This window comes from Helianthus annuus, chromosome 5 (genome assembly GCF_002127325.2).
Source record: "Helianthus annuus cultivar XRQ/B chromosome 5, HanXRQr2.0-SUNRISE, whole genome shotgun sequence".
Taxonomy (NCBI): Eukaryota; Viridiplantae; Streptophyta; class Magnoliopsida; order Asterales; family Asteraceae; genus Helianthus; species Helianthus annuus.
Window position 1 is genome coordinate 26,730,666 of NC_035437.2, and position 26,856 is coordinate 26,757,521.

Consider the following 26,856-nt stretch of genomic DNA (forward strand, 5'->3'; position numbering starts at 1 on the left):
CACATCATTAGTGAGACCATTTATCACATTTGACATTACATTTCTTTAGCATGCTGTGATAGTCCACTGATGTACTATCATTTCCTCTTTTATCAACAAAACTCATTTTTGCTTTTTCAATGTTTTTGGTATTTTGAAAATTTTATCATGTTTTTGGCTTTTCTAAAAAGATATATTTACAATATTTACAAATATTTCTATCTCCCCCTAAAGACCAAAACATGTAAAAAGACGACAAACCATTGCAGATTGTTTATCATCATCATCCACAGTGGTTTCTGTATCAACGCTAACAATTCCATCAACCACTGAAAAGAGCATCATACCATTTAGTTTTAAAAGATATTTAAAACGATTTCTGTCAAAAGCTTTGGTATGCAGATCAGCTTTTTGCTCATCAGTGTGGATTTTCTCAATTCGTATCAACTTTTTCTCGAAGCAGTCGCGAATAAAGTGATGACGAATTTCTATATGTTTTGTTTTAGCGTGATGTACCGGATTTTTAGTTATGTTAATTGCAGCCTCGTTATCAACAAAAATAGGAGTGTTAAGAAACTGCAAACCGTAATCGCGCATTTGTTGCTGTATCCACAGGATTTGAGAACAGCAGCTGCTTGCAGATACGTATTCTGCTTCACATGTGGATAGCGCAACAGATGTTTGTTTCTTGCACTGCCAGGTGACCAAGCGAGGTCCAAAGAACTGGCATCCTGCAGTTGTTGATTTCGCATTTTGTTTGCAGCATCCGAAATCCGAGTCGGAATACCCCTCGAGTGTGAAATCGCCTTTTCTAGGATACCATAACCCCAATGATGGAGTTCCTTTCAGGTAGCGTAGTATCCTTTTCACAATGATTAAGTGCGATGCTCTAGGGTTAGATTGAAATCTTGCTGCGAGGCATGTTGGGTACATAATTTCGGGCCGAGAAGCAGTTAGATACATCAAGGAACCAATCATGGATCGATATAGTCGTTCGTCTGCCCTGTCTCCGGTGAGATCTGGGTGAATCCCATGATTTGTTGCTAGTGGGGTTGCAGCAGATGAAGAGTCTGACATTCCGAATTTCTCTAGAATATCATGGACGTACTTTGTCTGGTGTATGAAAATTCCTTCAGGAAGCTGATCAACTTGTAATCCTAGAAAGAATTTCATTTCCCCCATTGACGACATTTCGAATTTCTGCTTCATCACTTGCTCAAAATCTTTGCACAAGTTTTCGTTGGTTGACCCGAAAATTATGTCATCCACATAAATCTGAACTATCAGCAAGTGACCATCAACAATCTTTGTGAAAAGAGTAGCATCAATTGTTCCCCGGATGAAGTTATTGGCTAGTAAGTGCTGCGACAAAGTCTCATACCAGGCTCTCGGGGCCTGGTGCAAGCCATATAAAGCTTTATCCAAAAGATACACTTTGTTTGAGTGATGTGGATCGACAAACCCCGGCGGCTGTCCCACATATACTTCCTCTTTCACTTTGCCATATAGAAAGGCCGACTTTACATCAAGCTGATACACTTTGAAATTTTTCCATGATGCAAATGCTAGAAAGATCCTGATGGCTTCAAGTCTTGCTACAGGAGCGTATACCTCTGTAAAATCAATTCCCTCCTGTTGACTGAAACCTTGAACGACGAGCCGAGCTTTGTTTCTGACTACTACTCCTCTGTCGTCCCTCTTACACTTAAACACCCATTTGGTATTTATTTTCCGATGACCTTCAGGTAGATCCACCAGCTTCCAAACTTTCAACTTTTCAAATTGATTCAATTCTTCCTGCATCGCATTGACCCAGGAATCCTCAGTAAGTGCCTCTTTGTATGTGCGAGGTTCTATCTGCGAAATAAAACAACACAGTGAGAATTCATCTTGTAAAGACTTTACTGAAGAATAAAAACTTGAAAGGCCCTGATCAAGTTGACGTCTGGTGCGAACTCCTGATTGCAAATCTCCTATAATCTGTTCCTCTGGATGATACGAAAGAGTTCGAGGCATCACTTCGTCTGGAACATCTACATTTCCTTCTAGATTTGTAACATTCTGTTCAGCATCCGGCTCACTAACTTGGTTTGTTTGACTTAATACCTGGATTTGCTCCTCCTCAAGGTCTGAATCACTATCATCAAACATTGGCATATTTTCAGCTTCTTGATTATTATTTACCACGGACTTATTACCAGGAGCAACTTCATCCTCATGATCACCAGAATTGCTAGGACCTGCTTCATTGTCATTTGATGTTTCACTAGATCTTCTCGTATATTCTGCTGGAAATCTGAGCGATGATTCATATTCTCGAAAAACATCCAGCTCATCAAAGAAATCTTCTTCCTCGTCAGATTCTTTTCTCATGTCAAACGATCCCCAAAGTCTATCATAGTTATAACGCCATGAGTCACCAGGATTTTGAGGTGGCATAGTATAACCTTGACATTCAACATTTGCTGCTTCAATAATACGCTTTTCACTTGGAACAAAGACACGCCGTGTAGGTCCTGAGTAACCAACAAAGATTCCTTCAAAGCTCTTTGTACCAAACTTCCCATTAGGCTCTATAACCGTGCATGGTGACCCAAACGGTTCTAGATATTTCAAATTCGGCTTGCGTTTATTAATCAGCTCAAAACACGTCTTGTTGAACTTCTTCACAGTAAGAACTCTGTTGAGAGTATAGCATGCAGCAGAAACAGCTTCAGCCCAGAAATTGATTGGTAACTTGGAATCTGCAAGCATTGTTCTGGCTGTCTCGATTAGCGTCCGGTTCTTGCGTTCTGCAACTCCATTTTGCTGGGGAGTATACGGAGCACTAAATTCATGCAGTATACCTCTTTCATCACAGTATTCCTCCATCTTACTGTTTTTGAACTCAGTACCATTGTCACTTCGAATTCTACAAATCGGTCTCTGGTACAGATTCTCAATTTTCTTAAACAAAACCACCAAACTATCAAAGGTTTCGTCTTTCGTTTTCAAGAACATGACCCACGAAAATCTGGAGTAGTCATCAGTCACGACCAAACAGTAAGAATCTCCTGTTATACTTTTAACATTCACTGGACCGAACAAATCCATGTGAAGTCTTTCCAAAGGTCTCGAAACTGAATTGACTTGTTTTGTAGGATGTGACTTTTTCTTCTGTTTACCTCTGACACAGCTTATGCACTCCCCTTCCAGATGAAAACCTTTAATATTTACTCCGGTGACCAAGTCGTTATGCACTAAGTGATTCATTTTCCTTAGGTGAATATGCCCCATCTTTCTGTGCCATAACCTTGACTCCTTTTCCGTTGCTTTGGACACAAAACAATGAGCCTGACCCGTGGTTGTAGTAGCAACGCTCATGTCCAACACGTACAGATCGTTGACTCTTGGTGCCCTCATGATGATCCACTCTTCAGGTATCACAAATCCCGGTTTCAAGATTAAACATTCTTTGTTGGTGAAATAAGTAGTGTACATCCTGTCACAGATCTGGGAGATACTCAGCAGGTTGTTCTCCAGCTCAGCGATGTAGTTAACTCTCTCAAACGTGATAATACCATTTGATAATGTTCCTTCACCTATGATCCTGCCTCCTTGATTACCCGCAAAACCCACATAGCCACCATTAATGTCATTCACATCATACAGCAATGCGGTCTTCCCTGTCATATGCCTTGAAGCTCCACTATCCATTATCCACCTGGATACAAGTTTTGGAAGATCCTGCACATAACAAATCATCATTTAAACAATCTTTCAAGAAAGATGCCGATTCATGCTTCGCAAACCAGGAAGCTCCGGCAATTCAAATTGTTTAGTCAAACATGTTGTCCACCCAGGCCTCATCAGCCTTAGGGACAACCGTGACTTTTGCAACTTGAATTTTGAAATTCTTTGAATTAAGAGGTGGAAAATTTGCATCATAATCAATTGTCATTGATTCTTCAGCATTTTTCACCTCAGGAATTGAGACCTTCTTCTCAATTTTTGTTACAACCTTTGGTTTCCACACTTGTTGAGTTACAGCACCACGCTTATAAAATTTATCTTGTTTAGGTACCAATTTCTTTACGTGTTTTGATTTTTCTTTCAAGTTGTTAGTTTGAACAACTTTCTTCTCAACATACATCGGTGCTTTTCCCTTTTTGTCATCTTTTCTTTGTTGAATCTTCACAATTTCAGTCTTAGGTTTTACAACAGTACACTTTCGTGCAATATGACCCATTTGATTACATTTGAAACAAGTACGAGTATCAACTACTTGACTTGTGCCTTCAGACTGAATTTGTGAAGCTTTCTTCTCAAAAAATTCTTTGTTAGATTTTGAAAAAATTTTCTGTTCTTCCTCAGCAAGTGAACTTGAGCTGTTCACAAATGTTTTCTTTTTGACATACCTTTTATTTTGATCAAATCTTTTCTGATATGATTTACCCCCCTGATAACCACCTGACCAATTCCTGTTGTTCTTATTATAACCACGTGATGGATATGCAGTTTTCCTGTTATGAACCTTTTCGACCTTTCGAGTGTTTACTGTTGACAACTCGACTTCAATCAATTTAAAAACTTTGGCCAATTTGTTCAGATTTGTCACACCCCCAAAATCCACCTGCGGAGTATCACCGCTTGGGAGCGTGACTGACCAGGATCAAGCCACCAATCATATTGAACATGCATTTAATATTAAGTAAAATAACTGAAAACCATCCATTCAATACAAAAGGTGATCAAACAAATCATCGTTTCAAAATGTAGCGGAAGCATAGTAAATAAACCAGTAGTAGTTAACAGTTTTAAGGGTCATAATAGCTCAACAGAAAAGCCACGATCCTTGTCCACAACGACCCGCTTCTCCAGTGCAAGCTCCAAGTACCTAACGATCTGCAAGGCATGTAACAGAATGATCAACAAACTAGTTGAGCGAGTTCACAGTTAATAGTTTAGTTCGGGAATAATGCTTTCGTTCAATTAAGTCTCATATCGTATCAGTTCCATCGCGGCCTCACAGGCATGTGTGCGAAGATTAGGTTCATTAGTTCGCGACCGTAGTCTTTACCGACCAGGGTGTGTGCGAAGGCAATTGATCAGTTCGTTCGCGACCATAGTCTTTACCGACCAGGGTATGTGCGAAGGCAGTTGAGTAGTTCGTTCGCGACCATAGTCTTTACCAACCAGGGTGTGTGCGAAGGCAGTTCGACAAGTATCATTTAAGCATGCACGACAATCATCCAACCCATTCCCACCCTGGGAACCCATGCCTTGGCTGTGTGAACTCACCTTGGTTTGCTCGGTATGCTATGCTCTAGGGTTTATCAACCGTCTAAGTCCGTTACACACGACCTCAAAGTTAGCAATTGGAGTGAAGGGGGCTACTTCCCGTCGCACAACAAAAAGAAGTAGGGTTTTGTAACTGGTCATGTACGACCCCTTAATCGCTAAATACGTAACTAATATGATGTTGGGCCCTAACTGGGCTTTGGCGTATTTGGGCTTGGCGAAACAGACTTCTGTTTCGTCGAGATGTATATGGCGAGACAGTCTGTTTCGTCGGGTCCTCTCATGTTAAATAGTTTATGTTTTTCTAATATAACAAGTCTCATGACATAATATCAATCCCATACATGCAACAATCATAATACAATACGTTTCATTATAACACGAAGTGTACAGTTACAAGTCAACCAAGTCAAACAGTCAAAGTCCATGGTCAAAGTCAACGCGGAAAGTCAAAAGTTCGAGTTGTCACATTATCCCCAACTTAAAAGAAATTTCGTCCCGAAATTTGGTACGCACTCACTGAGGAAGCTAGGTAAGGTATATCGTTCACTGGTTTTCCTGGGGTGTCACATCATCCCCCCGTTGATTTGGAATTTCGTCCCGAAATTCAGTAGTAGTAGCTTCAGCCTCAGTAGTGGTTGCACTGGTTTCGAATAACTGGGGGTACTTTTCTGTCATCTCATCTTCGCGTTCCCAGGTATACTCTGGACCACGCTGGGAGTTCCAACGAACTCGAACAAGAGGGATTCTCTTGTGCTTGAGGACCTTAACATCCCGGTCCGTGATTTCAACTGGTTCCTCGACGAACTGCAACCGCTCGTCGATAGTGAGTTCCTTAAAAGGAACTATGAGGGTCTCATCTGACAGGCACTTCTTCAGACTCGACACGTGAAATACATTGTGAACTGCACCGAGTTCAGCTGGTAGGTTCAATCTGTAGGCTACTGGGCCTATTCTTTCAGTGATTTCGAACGGTCCAACATACCGTGGATTGAGTTTGCCTCGGTTACCAAATCGAACCACACCCTTCCAGGGTGAGACTTTTAATAATACCCGGTCCCCGACCTGAAATTCCAAAGGCTTGCTACGCTTGACCGCGTAGGCTTTCTGACGGTCGCGTGCTGCCGCCATGCGTCGTCGTATCTGTGCAATCTTTTCCGTGGCGTCCACTACCATCTCTGGACCCGTAATCCGACTATCCCCCACCTCTGCCCAACAGAGAGGTGACCGGCATTTACGTCCGTACAATGCCTCGAATGAAGCGGCTTGTTTGCTGGTATGGTAACTGTTATAGCTCTGTCGTGAATCGTGCATCTCGATCGGTGGATATGGAGATGGGCACCCCGTGCCTAGAAACAACTTCTTTAAGATGGGTGTCTGCGGGAGTGGAGAACTTATCCGTTTCCTTTACAGCCAGGAAATGTGCAGACTTGGTGAGTCGATCCACAATCACTCATGTAGTATCATTCCCACGCTGGGATCTAGGTAAGCTCGTAACAAAATCCAGGGAAATCTCTTCCCATTTCCACTGTGGTATCCCGAGTTGCTGAAGTAAGTCTGAGGGTTTCTGGTATTCTGTCTTGACTCTCGCACAAGCCAATCATTTGTAATGTGGGCCTTCATGCTAGGCCACCAATATGTAGTTCTAATGTCGTGGTACATTTTATCCGACCCTGGATGTACCGAGTAACGAGACTTGTGTGCTTCATCCATCACAAGTTCGCGTAGATCGCCATAGAGTAGGACCCAATACGTCCTGTTACATAGTAGGCGCCGTCTTCCTTCTGTTCTAACCGTTGCCTCGAGCCGCTTAAGGCTTCAGCCTTGACGTTTTCTGGTTTCAATGCTTCTACCTGAGCATTTCGCATCCATGCAGGAAGATCAGACTGAATATTAGGCTGTAGCGCTCGCACGCGCTTAGGTAGGGCGTCCTTTCGACTGAGGGCGTCGGCCACAACATTGGCCGTGCCTGGATGATAATTGGTGGCGCATTCGTAGTCGTTCAGAAGTTCAACCCATCTTCATTGACGCATGTTCAGATCCTTTTGCTTAAGAATATGCTCGAGACTCCTGTGATCGGTGTAAATCGTGCACCTGGTACCGTACAGGTAGTGTCGCCATATCTTAAGCGCGAAAACAACAGCTCCCAGCTCTAAATCGTGCGTCGTGTAGTTCCGTTCATGAACCTTGAGTTGCCGCGAAGCGTAGGCAATAACTTTATCCCGCTGCATCAATACACAACCAAGCCCCTGCATCGATGCGTCACAATAAACCACGAAGTCATCCGTGCCCTCTGGCAATGAAAGAATAGGTGCGCTGCAAAGCCTATCCTTTAAGTACTGAAAAGCGGTCTCTTGCGTATTACCCCATCTGTAAACGACACCTTTCTGTGTTAGCATAGTAAGTGGTTGCGCGATCCTTGAGAAGTCTTTAATAAATCGCCTGTAGTAGCCTGCCAAACCCAAGAATTGGCGTATCTCTGTCGGTGTACGCGGTGCTGGCCAGTTTCTGATCGAATCAACCTTGGATGGATCGACATGAATCCCATCCTTGTTCACCACATGGCCTAAGAAGTGGACTTCACGAAGCCAGAAGTCGCATTTTGAAAACTTTGCATACAGTTGCTCCTTTCGAAGAAGTTCCAAGATAAGACGTAAGTGCTGCTCGTGCTCCTCCTGACTCTTGGAGTAGATCAGAATGTCGTCGAAGAAGACAATGACGAACTTGTCAAGATAGGGTTTGCACACCCGGTTCATAAGGTCCATAAATACGGCAGGTGCGCTCAATAATATCAAACCATCCATCATATCAAACATAAAGTATAGAAGTTAAAATGATTCATAAAACCCAATACAATTGATGTTCAAACCAAACTTTGTTTGAGTAGCGTAAACATAATAATGAAAACCCAAGATAAGTTATAAGTTCAATTAGCGTTCATTGCGTCTCCTCCTCCTAACACGAAAACTCGACCTCTTGCCTCGTTGCCATTGTTGTTGTTGTTTCCCCCGTTGTTGTTGTTGTTCCCGTTGCCCTGGTTATTGTTGTGGTTCTGATTCTGGTTCAACTGAGGACAATCGCGTTTGTAATGACCTTCTGCCCCACACTGGAAACATCCCCGGTTTCCCCGCTGTGGTTGCTGCTGCTGATTCTGTGGAGCTGGCGGTGGGAGTTGCTGGTTCTGGTTTACTGGTCGCGCGCTTCTACAATCTTTGGCCTCATGGCCCATCTTGTGGCATCTTTGACAGCGATCTTTCCGACATCTTCCACTGTGGTGTTTGTTGCACCTGTTGCACCACGGATGATTTCCCTGATAACCACGTTGTCCCTGACTTCCCGATGATTGCTGACTCGGACTCTGGTAATCGTTGGTGCGACGTTGCTGAGTTTGGGACTGAACAGACACCGATCCCCTGCTGGAATCCCCATCCCATTTTCTCTTGTTGTCGCTGGGTGTAGCAGAAGTAGCAGCTGTAGTGGCAGCAGTAGCACTGATACGCTTTGGCAGTTTGTTCTGATCCACTGCCTGATCGGTGATGCGATGAGCGAGACGCTGGATTTCCTGGATGTTGTTGAGATTAGCCGAGGTAACGTGGCTCTGTATTTCTGGTGCCAAACCTTTGAGGTACAACTCAATACGCTTGTATGGAGGGTCCACCATAGTTGGACATAACACAGCCAACTCATTTGATCTCTTGGTGTAAGCTTCGATTTCCGAACCAACCATTTTCAAGTTATACAACTCGTCCTCCAACTTGTGAATGTCTTCTCTAGTGCAGTATTCCCTCTTGATCAGTTCTTTGAAATCATTCCAGGGTGTGGCGTTAGCAGCTGCCAACCCTAAGATCTGCACTTGTGCATTCCACCAAGTGAGCGCAATCCCTTCAAGTGTGCCAGTGGCGAACTTCACCCTGCGAGCCTCAGGGCATTCACACATTTCGAAAACCGACTCGAGCTTTTCAAACCAATGGAGGAGTCCAACTGCTCCCTCCGTGCCACTGAACGAACTAGGACGACATTCCATGAAATTCTTGAAGGTGCACCCAGGTTGTTGCTGAGCGGGTTGACCTATTGTGTACGAATAGGGCAAAGTTAAGTACGAGAATTAATGTAGGATCTAAAGATCCTAGTGTCTATACTGCAGGGTATACTACCTGCTTGGGCGGCTGCAACTGCCGCAGCAACGAGAGCCTCTAGCTGGGCTTGAGTCATGGTAATTCGTGCGGCCATTGATCTTCACATCAAAGGCAACATAAGTGAGAAAGGTTCGCGAATAGTGCGATGACAGAAGAGTGTAAGCACATAAGTATTCTCATGCAATGACAAGTTGTGAGCAAGGTAATGTAAGCATACTACGAGCAAAGTTCTATGCAAATTCTAGCATGTAGGCAATAAACATAAACCTTATTACCTAGGAAGTTGAGTCTTGCACGTGGAGCGAAGCGTCGTTGTGGATCGTTGAGAGCACTGTTCTGGTTATAGTCTGGTTTTAATAAAAACGTTTTTCCATATTAAAACCAAGTTCTCTATAACCAATGGCTCTGATACCAATCTGTCACACCCCCAAAATCCACCTGCGGAGTATCACCGCTTGGGAGCGTGACTGACCAGGATCAAGCCACCAATCATATTGAACATGCATTTAATATTAAGTAAAATAACTGAAAACCATCCATTCAATACAAAAGGTGATCAAACAAATCATCGTTTCAAAATGTAGCGGAAGCATAGTAAATAAACCAGTAGTAGTTAACAGTTTTAAGGGTCATAATAGCTCAACAGAAAAGCCACGATCCTTGTCCACAACGACCCGCTTCTCCAGTGCAAGCTCCAAGTACCTAACGATCTGCAAGGCATGTAACAGAATGATCAACAAACTAGTTGAGCGAGTTCACAGTTAATAGTTTAGTTCGGGAATAATGCTTTCGTTCAATTAAGTCTCATATCGTATCAGTTCCATCGCGGCCTCACAGGCATGTGTGCGAAGATTAGGTTCATTAGTTCGCGACCGTAGTCTTTACCGACCAGGGTATGTGCGAAGGCAATTGATCAGTTCGTTCGCGACCATAGTCTTTACCGACCAGGGTGTGTGCGAAGGCAGTTGAGTAGTTCGTTCGCGACCATAGTCTTTACCAACCAGGGTGTGTGCGAAGGCAGTTCGACAAGTATCATTTAAGCATGCACGACAATCATCCAACCCATTCCCACCCTGGGAACCCATGCCTTGGCTGTGTGAACTCACCTTGGTTTGCTCGGTATGCTATGCTCTAGGGTTTATCAACCGTCTAAGTCCGTTACACACGACCTCAAAGTTAGCAATTGGAGTGAAGGGGGCTACTTCCCGTCGCACAACAAAAAGAAGTAGGGTTTTGTAACTGGTCATGTACGACCCCTTAATCGCTAAATACGTAACTAATATGATGTTGGGCCCTAACTGGGCTTTGGCGTATTTGGGCTTGGCGAAACAGACTTCTGTTTCGTCGAGATGTATATGGCGAGACAGTCTGTTTCGTCGGGTCCTCTCATGTTAAATAGTTTATGTTTTTCTAATATAACAAGTCTCATGACATAATATCAATCCCATACATGCAACAATCATAATACAATACGTTTCATTATAACACGAAGTGTACAGTTACAAGTCAACCAAGTCAAACAGTCAAAGTCCATGGTCAAAGTCAACGCGGAAAGTCAAAAGTTCGAGTTGTCACAAGATTCACATTCTCTAATGGAAACTCGGAATCCGAAAACAACTTATCCGATCCTGACATCTTGTACATGACAAGATCAGATTCATCATGTAAGTTGCTTTTGGATTTCTGTTTCGGAATGTATTTGTCTAGAAAACAACCATCCTCCTCAGAAGTGTCACAATCTGGTTTAAGCACATTATCCACCACACTTTTCACCACATCATTTTGGACACCCTCGTCATTGGAAGACGTGAACGTGACATCAATACTCTCAGGGAATGTAACATCATTTTCTTCTTCAATTTCCACCAAACTAGACTGCTTTTTCGTGTAGTTGTCTAAGATTGGCGGTGGAACTCTGTAAAACCCTACACCTTTTCCATCTGAAAACACATCCTCACCAGCTTTGTTTTTCCCTATGGGTTTAGGAACTATGTGCTGCAAAACAAAGCTAGCTGAGCTATAGCTGTTTAATTTTAACTGGATTCTTTCATTTTCAATTTCACTTTCTTGAACCTTCAGTTTTAATTTTGCTATCTCATCCAGTTGTTTGTTGATTGTTTCCTCTTTTATTATCAAAACAGCTCTTAAATGCTCGTTTTCCTTAGTTGTTTTTCCATTTCTATCATCACTCTCTTTAACGACATTTTTCAATTTTTCAAATTTTTCAACAACATTTCTGCTTTCAAGAAGAATTTTGTCATGATCAGCTTTAATTTTCAGGTTTTCAGTTTTTAATTCTTTTATTTGTTCAGCTGATTCTTTTGACTCTTTGTCACAATCAAGAATTTGACTTTCAAGTTTTCTAACATTATTTGTCAGATTCTTGATTTTCTCCCCATTGAGATATGTGACTGTTGTACAAAAGTTGCATTGTTTGTTACAACTTTTGCAATCAGCATTGCAATTGTTTTTGTTACCTGACACAGTTGATGACTTAGTTTGACTGACCTGTTTCTTTGACTCAGAATTAGGAGTAGAATCTACCTCAAGTGCTTTGACAGCAAGCACTTTATCAGCCATTTCTCTCAAGTTTTCAGCTGTCATCTCTTGTGCAGTGTTGATCATCCCGATGTCAATTTTCACAGGTTCTTCTATCTTCTCCTTTTCTCTTCTTTCTTTCTCTCTTTCTTCCTCGATCATTTTCGATGTTGGTGTACCCCACCATTTGTGTTGCCAGTACTCATCCTCTTCTTTGTATTCTTGGATAATGGCTTCAATGTCTATCTTCTTGTAGTCGACAGCAATGTTACCATATTCATCCAAATAACACTCTCTATCTGGATCCCATCGGTTTGCACGTGTTGCTTCCTCATAAACACCTGAGAGTCGGATGATCTTTGCTTCAGCAACCATTTTTCGATATTCGTACTTTTGTTGTTCTGTACGATTATCCTTCCATTGAATTGGTTCATTATGACTCGCCATAAAAGCATAACCAATAGCATCATCTTCAGGTAATACTTCCTTACTCCAATCATATCCTTCATCATCGTAAATCTCTGCCAAAGCTCTAGATTTTCCTTTGTTGTCTTCAGATTGCTTTATTCTTGGCGGTTCGGACTTATTCTGATGATAGATAGCTTTCTTGTAGTAGTCATCCTTGGATGGATTCTCAGATTCTTCAACATATGCATTTCGGCATTCTCGTTTGAAGTGGCCTTTCTGTTTGCACTTGAAACACTTCACCTTTGATTTATCAAATCCCAGCTTTGTTGAAGGACCACCGATTGTTTTTCTTCCCGTTATCTCCATAAAGCGTTGTGCACGTCGTACTGCACTCGCCATTGCCCATTGGATATCAATTAACTCCATCTCTTCGGGATCTATCTGATCATAGTCTTCTTTTGTCAGATTAGTATTCCCAATTTTTCCAGCAATCAGCCCCTCATATGATTCTAGCACAGATGCTAGAAACACCATCTGTTGCTTCACAGATTCTTCATCAAAGTTTTGTGCATTCTTCAAATCAACAGCAATATTACATGAGAACTTTGAATCAGAACGATTTGTTGAGGCAGTAGGAATAGAAGTAGACCCACTATGATATCCACTGTGACTTTCTTTGTTTGAGTTGCTTTGATTTTCTTTAGGGGCTGGAGATATGTTTTCGGCAGAAAATGCTGTTTTCGGTGATGAGGCTTTGGGCATCAAACTTTTGGGATAGTATAGTTCTGGATTTTGTTGATATGAATGATTGACTTTGTACGTTTTCTTCAATTCTAGCTCATGGCTTTCCAGTCGTTCAATCACTACATCTGGTTTTAGTTCTTCTGGAGGAATGGTGTTTTTCAACATCAAAGCATAATACCTCCAGTCCATTTCATCTGGTAAAGAATCGAACAGTTTATCAACTATCTCCTCATCAGGATATTTGATATCATGACGTGCAAGTTCCAATTTAAGATGACCAAAACGTTCGATCATTTTGCAGACTGACTCATTTTTGAAACAACTGAACATATCAAACTCCTTTTTTAGTAGTTTAGTTTTGTTCTTTAAGATTTCTTTACTTCCCAGACATTTCTTTCCCAGTTTATCCCACAAATCTTTGGCGTTGGTGTAGCTGATTAGTGAAATAATATCTTCCCTGACAGATTGAAATAGTAGTGCTACACATTTCTGTTCAGCAACGAATAGATCAATCTCTTCATTACTTCTCAATACTTCACCATTGTTTTTACCCGCAGCATACCCACTTTTCATGCTTTTCCAGCTTGGGAAAGCAAACGCCATCAGCCATTCTTCAAATTTTATTGCCCATCTTGTATAATCTTCAATAGCCATTAACTTTGGAGGTCGATTAAAAGTTCCAAATGCGCTTTCTGATTCCCATGCTTCCTTCCTTTTCTCTTTGATTTGATTTGTGTTGGTATTGTTTGATGTAGAATCATCATTTTCTGGATTTCCTGATCCTCCTGAGCTTACAGTGAAACCATACATATCACTAAAAGGGTTTGTGAATATGTCATCCATTTTGAATGTTCCTGTAAAGTCAGACAAACACTTAGAAAAATTTTGACTTCTTAAAAACACTTAACACTAACACTTGGATCGAACAGGGTAGTCGATCGAGTAGTGTGTTCGATCGAGTAGCTTAGCCGATCAGTTAGACAAATGCTGTTCGATCGATCAGCTGTTCGATCGAATAGGAATCTAGTAAACTTCAAACTTCCTTTTAATAACAATGCAGTCCGATCGATCAGCTGTTCGATCAAATTACCAAGATGATGTCAGCAATAACTTCCAAAATATCTTTGAACGGTTATTTCTTTCAAACCGATGACATCAGCAAACGAATGAATATGCTAATCAATTCGACCAGCTGACATCAGCAAGTTCATGCAGTTTTCCATTGAAATTGTTCAATTTTAACACGAATATGTTTGAATCTGATTATGAAACTTAGTATGATTGTAAAATTAGAGATTCCGAACCGATTGATAGTAATTTTATCAAGTTTTATCCATTGAATCTGTTTTAATTTTGAGTTTTTCAAGTTTTATGATGAAAAAGATGAAGAACGGAGAGAAATATGAGAAAGATAGAGTAGATCTGCAAGTTTTCCGGTGAAAACTATATCAGAAACAAATTTCCGATGAAATTTGTTCTTCACAATGCAATCTTCGCTTGAATTCAGTTGAATCTCTCTTCAAATCTACAAGAATTTGACTGAGATCGATGAACTATGTCTTCTGGTATCTTCAATCAACATCCATAGCTCTGATACCACTTGTTGGTCCCTGGTTGATCGGGATCTTCCTGTTAATGAGAATGTCACACTATGATTGCTGTGCGGAATCCAGCAAATCATATACAGATACAGAAAGACATATGATTTCCATGTTCAACAGTCTACAATTCAATTGAAATATATGACAAGATACAAGTTCCAGTTGATCACAGACTTCAGCTCTCTAGGTTACAGACAGATTCCAAAGTCCTAAATGAGCTGACTGAACTTCTATTTATAGGCAGGTCAGAATAAGCTAAGTGCTGTCCGATCGGTTAGGCTAACCGATCGGTTGGGCCACCCGATCGAACAGCTGTTCGATCGGTTAGGCTGTTCGATCGGCTAGGCCAGCCGATCGGCTTACAAAGCAGCACTTTTTACAAAACAAACCCTGTATTCTGACGCCTTATACATTAAACTATACAACTATAACAAAATAAAGACTTTAAGCTGACGAAAGCTACAGACGTTTATGTACTAACAACTTAGCGCTGCTCGGGAGGCAACCCGGGATTTTATATTGATCTTGTTGTTTTTATCTTTCTATGTTTCAGGGCCATGGCAACATTCAAGTGTGGGGAGGATGTACGGATATTTGTGTGAAGGTGGTGATAGGAAGTCGGATTATCTACAACATCTGTTGTGGCAAACTTCACCAGGTCAATGTACTCTTTCCTTAGTCTTGTTATGTTCTTTAGCTTTGAAGTATTGGTAGTTAGTTCGTTTGCATAATGGTGTCATTTGTAAAAATATATATATATATATATATATATATATATATATATATATATATAAAAATCCAAAAAGAAATTTGGGGTTTGAGAATTTAAGCAATTGTTGATGTTTTTGGTTAAAGCGATCCTTCCCTCAAAACCATACATTGGGACAATGTATCCCAAGTGTGGGGATGGGGGAAATTTTTGGGAGTTTTAAAAAAATTTTGTAAATCCGAGCGAAAATTGTTAAAATTTGAAAACTTGATATTGTGCCATTTGACACACCGACACCCATTCCTAGTCTTTTCTTGGTGAGGATTTGAGCCACACATGATTATTATTGATAGTTCATTGTTTGAGTGGCGGTGTGTGTTGTGTGTTAATAGAACTTGTGTGTGAATACTTGTTAAATCCTAGAATTAGCATGCTTTTGAAAATGATAGGGGGACTTTTAGGAAGCCTCGTCTAGATGTGTGAGAGTGTGGGATTGGTGGGTTGGACCTCATACGTTACATATATGAGCTTGGTATTGTGAGGGGTGGGGGTTTGGTCCTTGGAAAGCCATGTTGAGCCTTAGACCATTCGATTGTAACCCGAGCTTACTTCCTACAAAAATTGTACCTTTTGAGATGACCCGGTTTAGGAAATTTAGTGTAGTATTGATGTTCTTGTATATATTGTTGAGTTTGATGTGTTATGAAAAAAAAAAAAAAGAAAAGAAAGAAAAAAGAGAAAAATATGAGAAAAATACAAAAAGAAGTATTTAGTTGCAATAGAGTTGAGAATGTCAAGAAGCTTTGTATATATTTTTGGTGTTTGTTTCGTAGTAGTAGACATAAAAATACCGGGTCAAATCAATTAGCTCTCACATATATATTCCACCATTTTCCTACCTTGACACCTAGCCCCGTTACAACCCGCAAGTCCCTTTTGATTCATAAGCATGCTAAATACTCAATAGGAGGAGACTTGATTTTTATACAAGCTTATTGTCGCACAAACACACACACGCATTGAGTGGTTTAGCATTATGTGCTAATATTTCTTGTCACCGAGAGTTTTTGTGAGGGGTGTGTCTTGTGGTATGATTGAAAGTTCGTAAAAGGACGATACATTTTAGCTTGGTTTACATGTTGATCGCTTGTGGTTTTGAAATAGTTTTTGAATCGGTTGCTTGGGACAAGCAACGGTTAAGTGTGGGGATGTGACGGGTGGTCCTTTGGACAACCCTTAAGCATGTTAAAAGACGAAATAGTCCTCCACTTAATCGTGTAATTATCTTGAATTAGATAACTACGGTGCTATTGTTTCAGGTGCGGTTTAGGAGCTAAAAGATGGATTAAACGCAGCTTTGGAGGCTTTGGTGAAGAACGGGTCGAGAATGGAACAAGAGACGAAAGAAAGAAGAAAACTCAGGTCATCACCGTAAATTACGGTCCCACCGTAATTTACGGTGGACCTGAAAAACAAAAAAATCCCACCGTAACACAGATGATTCTCACTGTAACATTTTTATGCTCACCGTAAATTACGGTGATGCCGTAATTTACGGTGGAGTCTGCGATCCAAAGTTGTAACTGCCACTTTTAAGTTAGATTTGGGGTGTCTTTTCACTATCTCTCATCATTGGACGGTTCTAGGACATCATTGGGGCGATTTTTGGCTGGTGGCTTGGTTTTGTGAACAATTTTTATCATTCGGTTTGTTTTCTTGACTCGTATGAACAATAGTTTGATTATGATGATGATTCACCGAGCCATGTCCGGCTAAACTCTTCGGTGATCATCTTAGGTGAAGGTTTCTTGAACTTTTGTGTGTTTTAATTCTGAATTTCTAGAATGATAACTTGCGTTGCTTGAATATCATGGTGTATGTTTGATTGTTTGTAGTTTGTTAATCAATATTGCAATTTCTAGTCTTAATCGTACGTTCTTGGTGCCGTTGGCAATCGAGATATCACGGGAAGGGTTAGGGTTGGTTATTGATTAATTGGTCATCGGGAAACAACCTCGCGTTTATATAATCCGAGTACTTTGTTCCCTTTTATCACTTCAATCATCTATACACGAGTTATGTCTATGTAACTCTTTCTAGTTAGAATTACACACAATTATTTAAAGAAACTGAAACCTAAGGTGATCATTGTTCTCCCCTAATTTGTTTTACAACCAATCTTGATTTGAATTAGTTTTTAATTTAGTTTTCCAAATTAACAAACCAAACTCTCGAATTTTAATTTCTGCAATTTAGTCTAATATTAGTTTAAATACAAAGCTATACAATCAACACATCTTCCACATACTCCCTGAGTTCGATACCCTACTACCACTATCTATAGTTGTTTGGGGATTAAATTTGCGTGACCCACGACATCACGTCAAATTTTGGCGCCGATGCCGGGGAGTAGTGCGCAACGTGTGTTAGTTTAATAGTTTTGTTTGTTATTTTCGGGTTTACGTTGGTTGTGTTTAGTGTGCAGGTACTTCAGGTGTATGCATACTAGAGGCTCTCACAGGTCATCACCGCTATCGTTTGATCCGGAAATTGAAAGAACGCTAAGACAAAACCGAGTTTTAGTGCGAGAAAACAAAATCATTGGTTCACCCACTTCACCCATCACACCGAGAAACATCTGGCTGATTCTCAGATTCCACCTACAACCAGTCAATCATCCTCATCCTTTATACCTACTTCTACCCAACCATCACCAAACACTACATTACCTAATACCAGTGCTGAATTTACACCATCCAATGTCACCCAACCAATCACCACTCAAACTGAGCCTACCATCACCTACAATCCATCCACCACAATCCCACCATTATCACACTTCTTTCCCCCAACTACGGGTCAATCATCATCCACCTTCACAATTGCACCCAATTCAACTATCGTGCATACTACTTCATCTTTTAGACCACAACAACAACAATCGGGCTTTCAGTATTCGACCATCCCATTTGGGCAGACCTCGGGAATTCAAGGAGATGGTTATGATGAGGGATTTGAAGATTATGAGGGTTATGAAGATGATGGGTACGGTTATGGAGGTTATGGTGATCAAGGGGAGCTTGGGTATTTGCAAAGTCAATCTCAAGGGATGGCAAGTGTTGGCGGAATGCCACAACAACAAATTATACCACAACACATTCGGCCACGACCACAAGGGCCACCAATACAACAACCTATTCCATTGCAACAAGTTCGGCCACAACATGTGCAACCACAATTTCAAAGGCCGATTCAATACCCACCGATGTCCCAACAACCAATTGCACCACAAGGGCCTATACCAAGACCAATGGGTCCTATTCGTCCAAGGGGTCGATTGGGTGTTCCAAGAAGGCATCTTAGGGAACAAGCAAGGGGAATAGAGGCACATTTCAGGCCAATCATTACTCAAAACCCTTCACCGGTGGTTATCCCTCACAACAACCAAGGGAGAACTTTTGAAGTAAGAACAAACTCGTTGCAAAGTTTACCGAAGTACAAAGGGTTAGCAACGGAGGAGCCGTATTTCCATTTAGAGGCCTATGACTCAATTTGCAACACTTTTGGGAGTCAAGGTTTTTCGGCCGATGAAGTCAAGTTGGTCTTATTTCAGTTTTCTTTGGAGGATAAGGCAAAGAAGTGGTTCTACACTTTGCCTTCGGCATCTATTTACACTTGGGGGGAAATGCAACAAACTTTCTTAGACGAATTCTATACCGCCCAAAAGACTAATGATGCTAGAAAGGGGTTGAGGAGCTTCCAACAACAACATGGTGAGATGTTCCATGAAGCGTTCGAACGATTCAATATGATGATAAAGAATTGCCCTCACCATGGAATCGAATTGTGGGAGTTAATGAATGCTTTTCACGAGGGGTTGAGTGCCGAAGATGCTCGCGATTTGATGTCCATTACCGGTGGGACTTTTGGAACAAACTATGAGAATGAAGATTGGGAGTTCTTGGAAAGCATGGCAACTACGTCAAAGAGGAAAGCTCAAGCTTCAAGAAGAGCCCGACCGACCACTACCCGACCGCAAGTGCACGCCATAGATGATGGTAATGTTCAAACCACTAACCAAATATATGATGTTTGTGCTTTGTGTAATGAAATAGGTCATGCGGCTGAAAATTGCCAAGGGATGTTGGAAGGGCAATACGAGGAAGTCCATGCGGTTCAAGGTCAAGGTCAAGGAGGAGGTGGTAGGAACTACAATAACATGAATTCTAATACCTACCACCCCGGATTGAGGAACCACCCGAACTTTAGATATGGAAACTCTTCAAATCAAGCCAACCCGAATTTCCAAGGAAACCAAGGATTTCAAAGGCAATATCAAACAGGTCAAAGCTCTTCGGGTGGAAATGAGATGATGGAGATGTTGAAGGCGATGCAAATGGAGATGCAACGAATGAACCAACGTGATGAGGTTCAGATGCAAAAGGACGAGGTTCGTGACAAAAGCATCCAATCGTTGACCACTCAAATGGGTCAACTTGCGAGTGACGTGGCGATGTTAAAGAAAGCAAAAGGCCAGCTACCGAGTGATACGGTGCCAAATCCCAAGAACATAAAAAGCATTAACATCAATGTGGTAAGCACCGTTCCAAATACTAAATTTAACGAAACACTGCTAACTTCTTCGTGTCAAGTGAATGCAGGTTTGGAAAAAGATGCCGAAGTCGAGAATGATAAAGAGTATGGAGTGCCAATCGTGCCTATCCGTGTGGGAAAATTAAAAATCCCTCACGCATTGTTGGACTACGGGGCAAGCGTGATTGTGCTACCAAGCGATTTATACGATATGTACGACTTTGGTCCACTCGAAGGTATAGACACCATGGTGAGCTTAGCGGATGGAAGTTGGAGGCGTCCACGGGGAATGGTTAGGAATATTAAGATTCAGTTGGGAGAATTTGAATACCCGGTGGATTTCCTAGTTTTGGACTATGCTTCTACCAATATGGCATCACAACAAAGGGTAATTTTAGGTCGACCGTTTCTATACGCAGCAAATGCTCAAATTAATTGTAGAGACGAGATTATTACCATGACCGAAAAGAACCATAGGTTGTATTTTGATGTTCAAACTGGAGGGATTAGTTATGAGTCTATTGAGAGGAAGGGTGGTGAGTCTAGTGATTGTGTGAAATATGTGTTACAATGAATGAGAAAAAAGCACCCACCGGATCGTGAAGAAACAAATATGGGTTCAAGCAGGAGTGTATTTGATTACCCACCGATTCAAAATGAGACGGATGCATTTTGCCCAATGACAAGCTACAGTGGGGGTGATGATAGGAACCGATTCTTTGAACCACCATAAATGGTGGTGGCACGGTCTGGCTGAAGACTCGAAACTTAGCGCTGCTCGGGAGGCAACCCGGGATTTTATATTGATCTTGTTGTTTTTATCTTTCTATGTTTCAGGGCCATGGCAACATTCAAGTGTGGGGAGGATGTACGGATATTTGTGTGAAGGTGGTGATAGGAAGTCGGATTATCTACAACATCTGTTGTGGCAAACTTCACCAGGTCAATGTACTCTTTCCTTAGTCTTGTTATGTTCTTTAGCTTTGAAGTATTGGTAGTTAGTTCGTTTGCATAATGGTGTCATTTGTAAAAAAAATATATATATATATATATATATATATATATATATATATATATATATATATATATATATATATATATATATATATATATATATATATATATATATATATAATCCAAAAAGAAATTTGGGGTTTGAGAATTTAAGCAATTGTTGATGTTTTTAGTTAAAGCGATCCTTCCCTCAAAACCATACATTGGGACAATGTATCCCAAGTGTGGGGATGGGGGAAATTTTTGGGAGTTTTAAAAAAATTTTGTAAATCCGAGCGAAAATTGTTAAAATTTGAAAACTTGATATTGTGCCATTTGACACACCGACACCCATTCCTAGTCTTTTCTTGGTGAGGATTTGAGCCACACATGATTATTATTGATAGTTCATTGTTTGAGTGGTGGTGTGTGTTGTGTGTTAATAGAACTTGTGTGTGAATACTTGTTAAATCCTAGAATTAGCATGCTTTTGAAAATGATAGGGGGACTTTTAGGAAGCCTCGTCTAGATGTGTGAGAGTGTGGGATTGGTGGGTTGGACCTCATACGTTACATATATGAGCTTGGTATTGTGAGGGGTGGGGGTTTGGTCCTTGGAAAGCCATGTTGAGCCTTAGACCATTCGATTGTAACCCGAGCTTACTTCCTACAAAAATTGTACCTTTTGAGATGACCCGGTTTAGGAAATTTAGTGTAGTATTGATGTTCTTGTATATATTGTTGAGTTTGATGTGTTATGAAAAAAAAAAAAAGAAAGAAAAAAGAGAAAAATATGAGAAAAATACAAAAAGAAGTATTTAGTTGCAATAGAGTTGAGAATGTCAAGAAGCTTTGTATATATTTTTGGTGTTTGTTTCGTAGTAGTAGACATAAAAATACCGGGTCAAATCAATTAGCTCTCACATATATATTCCACCATTTTCCTACCTTGACACCTAGCCCCGTTACAACCCGCAAGTCCCTTTTGATTCATAAGCATGCTAAATACTCAATAGGAGGAGACTTGATTTTTATACAAGCTTATTGTCGCACAAACACACACACGCATTGAGTGGTTTAGCATTATGTGCTAATATTTCTTGTCACCGAGAGTTTTTATGAGGGGTGTGTCTTGTGGTATGATTGAAAGTTCGTAAAAGGACGATACATTTTAGCTTGGTTTACATATTGATCGCTTGTGGTTTTGAAATAGTTTTTGAATCGGTTGCTTGGGACAAGCAACGGTTAAGTGTGGGGATGTGACGGGTGGTCCTTTGGACAACCCTTAAGCATGTTAAAAGACGAAATAGTCCTCCACTTAATCGTGTAATTATCTTGAATTAGATAACTACGGTGCTATTGTTTCAGGTGCGGTTTAGGAGCTAAAAGATGGATTAAACGCAGCTTTGGAGGCTTTGGTGAAGAACGGGTCGAGAGTGGAACAAGAGACGAAAGAAAGAAGAAAACTCAGGTCATCACCGTAAATTACGGTCCCACCGTAATTTACGGTGGACCTGAAAAACAAAAAAATCCCACCATAACACAGATGATTCTCACCGTAACATTTTTATGCTCACCGTAAATTACGGTGATGCCGTAATTTACGGTGGAGTCTGCGATCCAAAGTTGTAACTGCCACTTTTAAGTTAGATTTGGGGTGTCTTTTCACTATCTCTCATCATTGGACGGTTCTAGGACATCATTGGGGTGATTTTTGGCTGGTGGCTTGGTTTTGTGAACAATTTTTATCATTCGGTTTGTTTTCTTGACTCGTATGAACAATAGTTTGATTATGATGATGATTCACCGAGCCATGTCCGGCTAAACTCTTCGGTGATCATCTTAGGTGAAGGTTTCTTGAACTTTTGTGTGTTTTAATTCTGAATTTCTAGAATGATAACTTGCGTTGCTTGAATATCATGGTGTATGTTTGATTGTTTGTAGTTTGTTAATCAATATTGCAATTTCTAGTCTTAATCGTACGTTCTTGGTGCCGTTGGCAATCGAGATATCACGGGAAGGGTTAGGGTTGGTTATTGATTAATTGGTCATCGGGAAACAACCTCGCGTTTATATAATCCGAGTACTTTGTTCCCTTTTATCACTTCAATCATCTATACACGAGTTATGACTATGTAACTCTTTCTAGTTAGAATTACACACAATTGTTTAAAGAAACTGAAACCTAAGGTGATCATTGTTCTCCCCTAATTTGTTTTACAACCAATCTTGATTTGAATTAGTTTTTAATTTAGTTTTCCAAATTAACAAACCAAACTCTCGAATTTTAATTTCTGCAATTTAGTCTAATATTAGTTTAAATACAAAGCTATACAATCAACACATCTTCCACATACTCCCTGAGTTCGATACCCTACTACCACTATCATAAAAGAAGTGTGATAATGGTGGGATTGTGGTGGATGGATTGTAGGTGATGGTAGGCTCAGTTTGAGTGGTGATTGGTTGGGTGACATTGGATGGTGTAAATTCAGCAGTGGTATTAGGTAATGTAGTGTTTGGTGATGGTTGGGTAGAAGTAGGTATAAAGGATGAGGATGATTGACTGGTTGTAGGTGGAATCTGAGAATCAGCCATGATGTTTCTCGGTGTGATGGGTGAACCAATGATTTTGTTTTCTCGCACTAAAACTTGGTTTTGTCTTAGCGTTCTTTCAATTTCCGGATCAAACGATAGCGGTGATGACCTGTGAGAGCCTCTAGTATGCATACACCTGAAGTACCTGCACACTAAACACAACCAACGTAAACCCGAAAATAACAAACAAAACTATTAAACTAACACACGTTGCGCACTACTCCCCGGCAACGGCGCCAAAATTTGACGTGATGTCGTGGGTCACGCAAATTTAATCCCCAAACAACTATAGATAGTGGTAGTAGGGTATCGAACTCAGGGAGTATGTGGAAGATGTGTTGATTGTATAGCTTTGTATTTAAACTAATATTAGACTAAATTGCAGAAATTAAAATTCGAGAGTTTGGTTTGTTAATTTGGAAAACTAAATTAAAAACTAATTCAAATCAAGATTGGTTGTAAAACAAATTAGGGGAGAACAATGATCACCTTAGGTTTCAGTTTCTTTAAACAATTGTGTGTAATTCTAACTAGAAAGAGTTACATAGACATAACTCGTGTATAGATGATTGAAGTGATAAAAGGGAACAAAGTACTCGGATTATATAAACGCGAGGTTGTTTCCCGATGACCAATTAATCAATAACCAACCCTAACCCTTCCCGTGATATCTCGATTGCCAACGGCACCAAGAACGTACGATTAAGACTAGAAATTGCAATATTGATTAACAAACTACAAACAATCAAACATACACCATGATATTCAAGCAACGCAAGTTATCATTCTAGAAATTCAGAATTAAAACACACAAAAGTTCAAGAAACCTTCACCTAAGATGATCACCGAAGAGTTTAGCCGGACATGGCTCGGTGAATCATCATCATAATCAAACTATTGTTCATACGAGTCAAGAAAACAAACCGAATGATAAAAATTGTTCACAAAACCAAGCCACCAGCCAAAAATCACCCCAATGATGTCCTAGAACCGTCCAATGATGAGAGATAGTGAAAAGACACCCCAAATCTAACTTAAAAGTGGCAGTTACAACTTTGGATCGCAGACTCCACCGTAAATTACGGCATCACCGTAATTTACGGTGAGCATAAAAATGTTACGGTGAGAATCATCTGTGTTACGGTGGGATTTTTTTGTTTTTCAGGTCCACCGTAAATTACGGTGGGACCGTAATTTACGGTGATGACCTGAGTTTTCTTCTTTCTTTCGTCTCTTGTTCCACTCTCGACCCGTTCTTCACCAAAGCCTCCAAAGCTGCGTTTAATCCATCTTTTAGCTCCTAAACCGCACCTGAAATAATACCACCGTAGTTATCTAATTCAAGATAATTACACGATTAAGTGGAGGACTATTTCATCTTTTAACATGCTTAAGGGTTGTCCAAAGGACCACCCGTCACATCCCCACACTTAACCGTTGCTTGTCCCAAGCAACCGATTCAAAAACTATTTCAAAACCACAAGCGATCAACATGTAAACCAAGCTAAAATGTATCGTCCTTTTACGAACTTTCAATCATACCACAAGACACACCCCTCACAAAAACTCTCGGTGACAAGAAATATTAGCACATAATGCTAAACCACTCAATGCGTGTGTGTGTTTGTGCGACAATAAGCTTGTATAAAAATCAAGTCTCCTCCTATTGAGTATTTAGCATGCTTATGAATCAAAAGGGACTTGCGGGTTGTAACGGGGCTAGGTGTCAAGGTAGGAAAATGGTGGAATATATATGTGAGAGCTAATTGATTTGACCCGGTATTTTTATGTCTACTACTACGAAACAAACACCAAAAATATATACAAAGCTTCTTGACATTCTCAACTCTTTTGCAACTAAATACTTCTTTTTGTATTTCTCTCATATTTTTCTCTTTTTTCTTTCTTTTCTTTTTTTTTTTTTTTCATAACACATCAAACTCAACAATATATACAAGAACATCAATACTACACTAAATTTCCTAAACCGGGTCATCTCAAAAGGTACAATTTTTGTAGGAAGTAAGCTCGGGTTACAATCGAATGGTCTAAGGCTCAACATGGCTTTCCAAGGACCAAACCCCCACCCCTCACAATACCAAGCTCATATATGTAACGTATGAGGTCCAACCCACCAATCCCACACTCTCACACATCTAGACGAGGCTTCCTAAAAGTCCCCCTATCATTTTCAAAAGCATGCTAATTCTAGGATTTAACAAGTATTCACACACAAGTTCTATTAACACACAACACACACCGCCACTCAAACAATGAACTATCAATAATAATCATGTGTGGCTCAAATCCTCACCAAGAAAAGACTAGGAATGGGTGTCGGTGTGTCAAATGGCACAATATCAAGTTTTCAAATTTTAACAATTTTCGCTCGGATTTACAATTTTTTTTTTAAAACTCCCAAAAATTTCCCCCATCCCCACACTTGGGATACATTGTCCCAATGTATGGTTTTGAGGGAAGGATCGCTTTAACCAAAAACATCAACAATTGCTTAAATTCTCAAACCCCAAATTTCTTTTTGGATTTTTTTTATATATATATATATATTTTTTTTTTTACAAATGACACCATTATGCAAACGAACTAACTACCAATACTTCAAAGCTAAAGAACATAACAAGACTAAGGAAAGAGTACATTGACCTGGTGAAGTTTGCCACAACAGATGTTGTAGATAATCCGACTTCCTATCACCACCTTCACACAAATATCCGTACATCCTCCCCACACTTGAATGTTGCCATGGCCCTGAAACATAGAAAGATAAAAACAACAAGATCAATATAAATCCCGGGTTGCCTCCCGAGCAGCGCTAAGTTTCGAGTCTTCAGCCAGACCGTGCCACCACCATTTATGGTGGTTCAAAGAATCGGTTCCTATCATCACCCCCACTGTAGCTTGTCATTGGGCAAAATGCATCCGTCTCATTTTGACTCGGTGGGTAATCAAATACACTCCTGCTTGAACCCATATTTGTTTCTTCACGATCCGGTGGGTGCTTTTTTCTCATTCGTTGTAACACATTTTTCACACAATCACTAGACTCACCACCCTTCCTCTCAATAGACTCATAACTAATCCCTCCAGTTTGAACATCAAAATACAACCTATGGTTCTTTTCGGTCATGGTAATAATCTCGTCTCTACAATTAATTTGAGCATTTGCTGCGTATAGAAACGGTCGACCTAAAATTACCCTTTGTTGTGATGCCATATTGGTAGAAGCATAGTCCAAAACTAGGAAATCCACCGGGTAT

At 40.5% G+C, this 26,856-nt stretch overlaps 1 protein-coding gene and 1 non-coding gene across 2 annotated transcripts; one reads left to right on the forward strand and one right to left on the reverse strand.

Moving 5' to 3' along the window:
• Positions 1–19,129: 19,129 nt before the first annotated feature.
• On the reverse strand, positions 19,130–19,235 carry LOC118492748. The gene has a single exon (XR_004894750.1). It is a non-coding gene; the product is annotated as a small nucleolar RNA R71 (small nucleolar RNA).
• Positions 19,236–19,791: 556 nt separating this feature from the next.
• Positions 19,792–20,562, forward strand: LOC110942855. Its single transcript, XM_022184616.1, has one exon. The coding sequence runs from the start codon at positions 19,792–19,794 to the stop codon at positions 20,560–20,562; it is 771 nt and encodes a 256-aa protein (XP_022040308.1).
• Positions 20,563–26,856: the final 6,294 nt, after the last annotated feature.